Below are 8,183 nucleotides of genomic sequence, written 5' to 3'. Positions count from 1 at the left end.
ACAGACTGATTGACTGACCAACTAACTGAGAGACTGACGGACAGACTGATGACTGACCGGCCGGCTGACTGACTGTCGGGCTGACAGACAGACCGCGGGAAGCTGCGGGCCGCGCCGCACCGCTGACGCCAGGTAACGGCCGTGCGCGCGGGAGCCAGGCGGCCAGCGGGCGCGCCCAGCACGTGCAGTGCCGGGGCCGCGGGGCTGATGGGCAGCGAGAGGCTCCGCCCACCCCCCGGCAGGGGAAGGGGCGCATCATGTGAGCGCCGCGCCCGCACATGATGGCGGTCACGTGATGGGGAGTAGGCGGGCCGCGGTCACATGACGAGTCCGCTGTTCGCCGGCGCCGCCTGACGTCCCGGGGCAGCCGTGTCTGCCTGGCCCGACCCGGCTCGGCCCCGCCCGGCCCGGTTTGAGCCCATGGCACTCGCCGCTCCCCGCACCGCGCTGCCGCGGCACCGACTCCGCGCCGCCGCGCTCGCCCCTCTCCTCTTCGGCCTCCTGTCACTGCCCCTGCAGCCGGGGGGAGGTGGCGGAGCCGCCGCGGCCCTGAGCGACGCCTACCGGGATCTGTGCAGGTGAGCAGCTTTGAGGCGGAACGAGGCGGCTGGAAAGAGCCTTCTCACGGGGAAAAGGCTGTAACCGGCGGAGTGCGAGGGGAGGGGGGTTTCTCCCGGTGCCCCTGCTCCCTCCTGCCCGCCGCGGGGCCGTGTGCGGGAGTTCAGCTCGGGGGCTCGGCGGGACGAGCCGCGTTTCTGGCCGCGCTTTCCGGTGAGTGTCCGTCCGGGAAGCGCTGCGGGAAGCGCCGGCCGCGGCCGGGCGTGCGGGTGTCCCCGGGCATAGGAGCAAGCGCGGTGTGTCGCGAAGGCGCGGCAGTGCTGGGAGGTCGGTGAAGCTGCGCGAGTCTCTTCAGAGTGCGATCTGAGGGCTGGCGGCGGGAGCGGTCCCTGGGGGGCCTCGTCGCGTCGCCCTGCAGATCCAGGAAGCTTGCAGGTGCGAAGATGGGGAGACTTGTTCTGCCTAAGTCGCCTGTGGTCAGGACTGTTGGTTTACGTTACTGTATGCATTCTAGTGTGAAAAAAACCCAAAGCAGCTTCGAAGGGTCGTCACATCTGTTTTCTTTTTACTACGGCTATTGCCAAATGCCATTAAGTTACAGACCTGCTCTATGGAAATGGCACTGTTCTTCATGTTTTGACATGTTCCTACTCTGAATTCAACTAGGAATTTAGTCTGGCAACACTATATTACTAGTGCTCATTATTTAGCCAGAGGAGATTTGATTGCAAGATTAACCCATATGGGATGGCAAAAAGAAAAAAAAGAGGTTTTATCAGATGTAGAATTGAAACAGAAATGAGAAGCTACTGTGTGGCTTTTGGATCTCCTCTGGCTCTAATGATTATTTAAAAAAACCCTATCCTAAATGATGTGATTCTCAAGCAATTCCAATCTCACAATAGTGTTATGTCCTATCAGTGTCTGTTGGGGTTTTGCTGCTTGTTGGTGACCAGAGGAATATTTGCAATTGCCATTGAGAGACATGCATTCTCTTTTTGGATGCAGATTACTTAAGCTAGCTTTGTTTTTGTTACTGGCAAGTGAAATTTAATTGTGAATAAACAGCCTAATTGTCAGTTTTCCTTTTAAGATAGCCTGCTTCAAAAACATGCACTGGCTTGTGTTCCATGGTGGGGAAAGCTGCTTTAAAGGACTTATCCGTAGTAATCTAGAATTGTAAAGGAAAAACCCAAGAATTTGCAGTCTGACAGGTGGCAAGACCCTGTGGACATGAGTGTTGAAGCATCATCTCAAGACACAATTGCAGAAAAGCTACCAAGCCAAAGATGATGCAGTTACGTAGCATGAACATGCTACGTGCTGATGTCTCAGCTAAAAGACACAATGCTGGCATGTGGGATGAGTCCCTGACAACCGATTTTTGCCTTAAACCTTTCAAGGTTTTGATTTGGTTTAGAACTGTTAAGAAAAGTCTTCTGACTTTTGTGTGGCCTAATAGGCCTGGTGAAGCTGCAGCAGCTTCTGTGTCTAGTGTGTGAATGTCAAAAGTTGGGCAAGGAAGGAAAATGTGAGGGCTTGGTAGAGGTCCTGACTTTCCTTTAACTAACATTAGAGTGATACCCAAGTTAGGACAGTCCTCTTGCAGGAAGGAGGGGAAAAGTGCCAGAACCATTCTGTGCAAGAAGTGTGGCATGACCCAGCTTAAACTTGCCTTTTTGTCTTCTGTGTCAAGGTGTCACCTCCATTGCTGCAATATGTCACCTGTGAAAGAATACAGGAAAATGGTTGGATATAGGAATTTACTAGCCACTTTGGTTTCCTGGCCCATTTCTCCTAATTCCTTTTACATTTTTCATGTGAGAACATGGGATAAACAAGTTCTGGAGTTGCAGTTACTTTTGTGAACTGTTCTTTAAGTCCATCTACTTCAGAAATGAAAGAGGGTTTGACAGTTTGGGTTCACCTTACATGTAACATTGGGGAAGTGCCTGTAAAACTTTCCTTCCCCTCTAAAAAAGTGCAGGAAATGTTTCAAGCGTGGTGGAGCAGCGAATCCAAACTGTCTCCTTTACTTACCATTTTGCCTGATAATCTAATCTGGCTGTGAGAAGATTTGATGACAGGAAACTCCTTAAACTGATGTATATCATAGGATTGCTCTTATGCAGAATTTCCACATTCTGGGGTTGTAAGTCAAGTCTATGTTGAGTGTTGTGTTTTTAATAACACAACTCTTACAGTTGACTGAATGTACAGTTTATTCACACATTGTCTTTTCAGCCTTTGTCACAAAACCACAGCTGGGCTCATATGTGCTACTGTAAACTGTGGGTTTAGTGTTCAACTTAGCCTCGATAAAGAAGCATTTGCTGGGTATGGAGAGGTGACCTTTAGGTGAACTTGCTCAGCTCTGTTAAGTGCTTTGACACATTTAAGTGAGAGATGTAATAATTCATTACTGGCCTTATTTGCATATGTGGCTGGTTGCTTCACATGCCTACAGAGCTGCTGTTATAAGAACTTAAATGTGATTTCTCAGCACATGAGCTTCTTGCAGCTCTTGCGTGCCTGAACGTCAAATTGTGGTCTCTTATGTTTTCTCGACGATGATGTAGTAGATGTGGTTTACAGTGTGGTGTGAAAGCCGAAATGTCTTGTGGTGTAACCGTGAGGCTATTACGCATGACGCATTTGCAAGAAGACTTGCCCGAAGTCATGGCACAGGGCGTGATGGTTTGAAAAAGTGACAGGTAAGCTAGGGCAGAGCTAAGCATGAGTAGGGCATGAAAAAAACTCTTGAAGCATAGTGGTAGCTTTGAACCTTGTGCCATTCAAGCTCTCATTTTCTGTTGAGAAGAACTTGCTTTGACATAGAAGTTTCTTTATCATGTATATTTGTACCAAAATGTTAGTCACATCTGACGGTGATTATTGTGGCAACTGGTAGATCTGAGCTGCTAGCTTCAAATTTGAAGCGGTCATCCTGGAAGTTCTTGCCAGGTTTATCTACCTGTTATCATGCTGATTGAATCTGATCATAAAGACCTCCAGGTATTAGTTTAATCTCTGCAGTATTACAATAGCAGAGGAGCTGCTGGGCACAAATTTGTGGAGATATGTCTCTGCACAGAGATCTGCTTTCCAACTCTGTGGTTTTAGGTTGCCTCATCTCTGTGCTGGGTTGTCTGTGTAACACTCCTTCAGCAAAATGAGACACTTCATTACATTCCCCAGAAAGCAAATGCATGTTTCCTTGTAACTACATTTTACAGATATTTGGAGCAGAGAGTGCCCTTCTTCCTAGCAGTCATCCCTTGAGTAAGAATTTGAGAACCAAAAACTTGAGAATGGTAACAATAGTATTTTTGGTGCTGTATTACATTTGAAGTAGTTCCCTAGTGCTGAAACCTCAGAGTTACTCTGGTGTGGGGCTGTGGCAGCTGTTAGCCATCTGCAGCTTGTCTGGCTTCAAATGCCCCAGCTACTGATTCTCAAGGCAAACTAGACTCTGTAATGCTCATATCCCTTTCCCATTTATCATGTTATTTTTTTCAGTGAGTTATTTCTTTGATTTGTCAAAAAAAATGCATCTCTTTTTTTTTCTTTTTTTCGATCTTACAACTTGCTGGAAAGTCTTTTTTCATTCTGTTGCTTCAGTTTCTTAAAAGCAAAGATGTGTAGCTGGAAAAGCTGACCTACAGGCAAGGTTATTCCCAGTAACTTGTCTGAACCTCGCTTGCACAACTGCTTTTGGCAGTGGTCTGGGCTGACCCTGCCTGCCTCCTTGCCGGCTGCTGTTGGTGTGTGGCCAGAAACCACTGTGGGCCAGACCAGGACCTGACTGGGCTCAGGCCCTTCTCCACGCACATGCACAGGCACCTGTTGTTTTTTCTGAGTTAATTTTGAGAGAGGGCAGTCTCTGGATCCAGCTTGTGTCGGGTACTGAGGCCAACAATGTGCAGGGGAGAGGAGGAGAGCCTGCCGCAGGCAGATTGATGTGGAGGTGTGTTTCAGGCCTCTAACTGTGGGGTAGTCTATGGCTGGATTTATCTGGAAGCAGATGTTAACGCTGTTTTTGCTGAAATCACAGCTGTTTGACAGTTTTAATCAAGGCAGATGCTGCGTTTGAGCTCAGATCTTGAACTGCACCAGAAATGGCTGCTTGAATGGTGTCATCCATGAGGTAGCAGTAGCCCCCTGGACCCCACAACCAAGGGTTTTTAAAGCTGTTGATATTACAGCTCCCTAAACTAGCTCAATTGTATTGAATCTGGGATATCTGAAGCCCTTCAAATGGGATAACTTCAGCTGGCGCTGCTGAGGGGGAAATTCATGAGGCATCATTGCTGGTGGAAGTGAACACTGAGCAGCTGGAGGAATCTGTCCCATGTGGCTCAGCCATGGTCAGGTTGAGTGATGTGATTGCCAACATTTTCCATTAGACAATGCAGTGTAGACGTCAGCTTGTATCTTATTGGAAAGTAGAGCACATGCAACTTGAAACTGATCCCAACAACTGATTTAATGCCAGGACTCTGACTTGAGAGAAATAATTCTTGGTTTTACTGTGAAAGTATATTTCGCATCTTTCGGGTAAGAACAGCTGCTTAGGCTACATACAACCCACTGTATTGAATCCTGCCCTGCACCTACTAACCATTTAAAGAAAAGTCCCTTGAACTTCCTTGAAAGTAATGCTACTCTGAAACTGCATTAGATTTTCATCTTTGTATGCCACTGAAGTTGTGATTTGGACTGAATAAACATGGCATTTCTTACTTCCTTTTTGTATCTTGTTTTGAAGGACTCAGCCTTTTCTGTCCAGGGGCCTATGAAAAGGCAGAAGGAAGAGCTGGCTTTAGTGACTACTTTGCTACTGGTCTATAAGCTGCTCATCTTCTTTCTCTTGTTTCTGAAGTGGATGAACTTACTTGAAGATATTGATTTCCTCTGTTTCATAACATGGAATGGGGAAAGCAAAACTTGTAATAGAGTGATAATTCTGTTGTGAAGGACTTAGATTCTTGTTCTGTTCAAAATCAGATTTAATTTGCAAGTTATCAAAAAAAATTGCTGAAGAACACTCTAGCTTGATGAAAAACTTTGTATATGAGTATTATATGTTACTAGTCAACCTGTCAAAAAAGAGTTCTGGAGCCCTTGGGGATCTTTCAGTGAAACACTGACTTTCTGGGACTTCATTGTGAGCAAATTGTATTTTAATGAAAATATATTTTCTTCTGGAGGTAAAAATGGCTTTAGTCTTAATCTTTTGCTGTTTTTAGAGCCCTTTAAGGTAGAGTCAGTTTCTCCTAATTTTGTGTGTGTTGGTGATTGTGTGTTGTCAAGCTTTTTTCCATTTCTGAACTTTGGTTATTCTATACTGTGACTTGATTCTCATAATGATCCTGCATTGAGATTGTCTGTATTTCCACTTCAAAAATGCAAGAAAGGGGCTCAGTACAATCAGTACAACTGTAAAATGTCAACTCTGCCTGCTTATGAGGAAACAGTAATGGAAAGTATTTGTCTAGATCCTTGAATCTTATTAAAAAGTAATTTTATTAGGATTTTAGTCACGACTCAGTACTTGGTAAGTTATTTTTTTTGAGCTTTATTATATTTAAATCTTTATATACCACTGTAATTAGGATATAAAGATACTCTTTTCAATTAGCAGAAAGAACTCAAGAATTTTCCCTAACTTGTTCCAGCCATTAGCAGACTGACATTATTAAGGGTTTTGTAGTATAGGGAAGCGAAGAACCCTGTAGTCAGTAACTAAAGGAAAAAGTACATTGCTACTGACTCTTTGATTAGAGGTGGGATGCACTGGATTTGAGAGGAGTTCTCCTAGGATTCAAAGTCTAGAGTAAAGTAGCTGAGCTGCTGTTGCCTCTTCCTCACCCAAGGGTTGGGCTTTGGAGTGGAACAAGAAAGGATTCTCCTGAGGGGATATGGAGTATGATAATGTCAAGTAGTGCATCACCTGGAGATCAAGGTAAATGTTTCAGTGGGTTGGATGCATTAAATCCCGTTTGAGTTGTAAATAACAGGAATACCTAAATAAGTCTCTGTGCTGTCCTTAGTTTTCTGACATGAAGAATCTCTGTATTAATCCTCCTGAAGTTTCCACTTGGGATAGAAGGGAAGCTGGGCAATCTCTTATGTTGCAGAAGTCAATACCATCCAGAAGATGCAGGCTGCTGCCAGTACCAGAGGAGTTGTAGCTGAGCCGAGCTGGCAGCAAGTGTTTACTAAGCTGTGCATCTTTAATGGAGCTTGGCCCCAGCACTGCTGCTAGTTAGCCAGGCTGTCTAAAGAGCGCCTGACTCCAAACTAGCTGACTTGGGCCTGCCTTGGAGCTGGGTGATGCTGTGTTGTGGGGCTGAACACATCTCACCGCAGTCTTGGTGCCTGCAATGAGAGAAATGAATGCTTACTCTACCTCTGAACTACGCTGCAGTTAACTTTTTTCTTCTGTTACTCTGCTTTATTCCCTGTTGTATTTAACCAGGACTTCATGTTGCTTTACCAGTTTTTAGACAGCTGGCTTTGAGATGACTGTAGTGTTATCTTTCACTTAGTCTCTTGTGGATAGGTCTGCTTGCTTTCCAGCTTCAGACATCACCCTTCAAAATCTGTGTGTTCAATAGTGTGGTAGATATCTATATATACAAAGACATTAAGATGTAGCTAGGCCCTAATAAGCATTATCAGCATCTTTCAGTCTGAATGCTGTAAGAATCTCAACCTCAGTTTTGATTCTGAAGCTTGGTGGCTCCTCTGCTGGCAGGCAGGGTGAGACTGGCTGCTCTGTTCCATTTAGACTTAGTACTTCTGATGCTGTTCTTGCGTATTGCTAAAGTGCAGCCTGACAGATACATTTGATAGGTTTATCAGTCTCTCAACAAAAACAGTTCACCACCTGTGATACGCCTCATTGGAGTGGCCTTCACAGATTTGATGGGGAAAAATGGATGGTTGGGTGTTCAAGAGAGGGGAAAGTGATCTTGATATATGCACCTCAAGTGGTTAAATCTATTTTATTCTTGGCCTTGACAAAATAACGTTTGTTTCTGATATTTACAGATATAGAACATGAATACGAAACTTGGGTTAGTGGAACTCTTAGCTTTATAACTTGGTTGTTTCAGAGACTAACATCTAGAAGATGACAGTGCAGACAACATGAATACCAACTGATAGGCTTTTTTTTGTTCATTTCAGTTACACATGGGAAGCCATTGATGCAGACAAACAGGTGCTTTATAAAATAAACTTCTGTTTCCGTATTGAAGAATGTGAAGGCACAAGTGCAGTCTGTGCATATGACATCCAAAAGAAGGCCTATCAGTCTGTAGGTAAGTAAAAAAAGTGTCTTTTAAGTAGTTTGGAGTAATATTAAGGGATGATCTTACAACTGCTGTAAACTTTGACATGTTAGCGAAGATTTCTTTTTTTTCCTCAGAATAGTATAAAACTTTTTTTCTGTTGTACCTTTATTGGAGACATTTGGAAAAACGTGATCTGATTGCAGATAATCCCTTCACAGGACAGTTAAACTTATCTGATGGTCTAGTTAACTGTAGTCTAGTGTGAAACTATGCAAAGATATCTCAAGCAGAAATAAGTACATCTGCCTGTGGCAGGCTGTGCGC

At 44.8% G+C, this 8,183-nt stretch overlaps 1 protein-coding gene across 1 annotated transcript in view; it reads left to right on the top strand.

Annotated features, from left to right (window-relative positions):
- The first annotated feature begins 323 nt into the window (after positions 1–323).
- IGF2R (insulin like growth factor 2 receptor) overlaps positions 324–8,183 on the top strand; it is a 58,995-nt gene continuing 51,135 nt past the window's right edge. The window contains exons 1-2 of the mRNA XM_061991626.1: positions 324–578; positions 7,753–7,886. Coding sequence (XP_061847610.1) covers positions 421–578; positions 7,753–7,886 — 292 coding nt within the window. The 5' untranslated portion in view covers positions 324–420. The remainder of the gene's footprint in view (positions 579–7,752; positions 7,887–8,183) is intronic.

The sequence above is a fragment of the Colius striatus genome, chromosome 2 (assembly GCF_028858725.1).
Source record: "Colius striatus isolate bColStr4 chromosome 2, bColStr4.1.hap1, whole genome shotgun sequence".
In the NCBI taxonomy this organism is placed as follows: Eukaryota; Metazoa; Chordata; class Aves; order Coliiformes; family Coliidae; genus Colius; species Colius striatus.
Note: the sequence above shows the minus strand (reverse complement) of the source record. Positions and strands in the feature narration are given on the sequence as shown.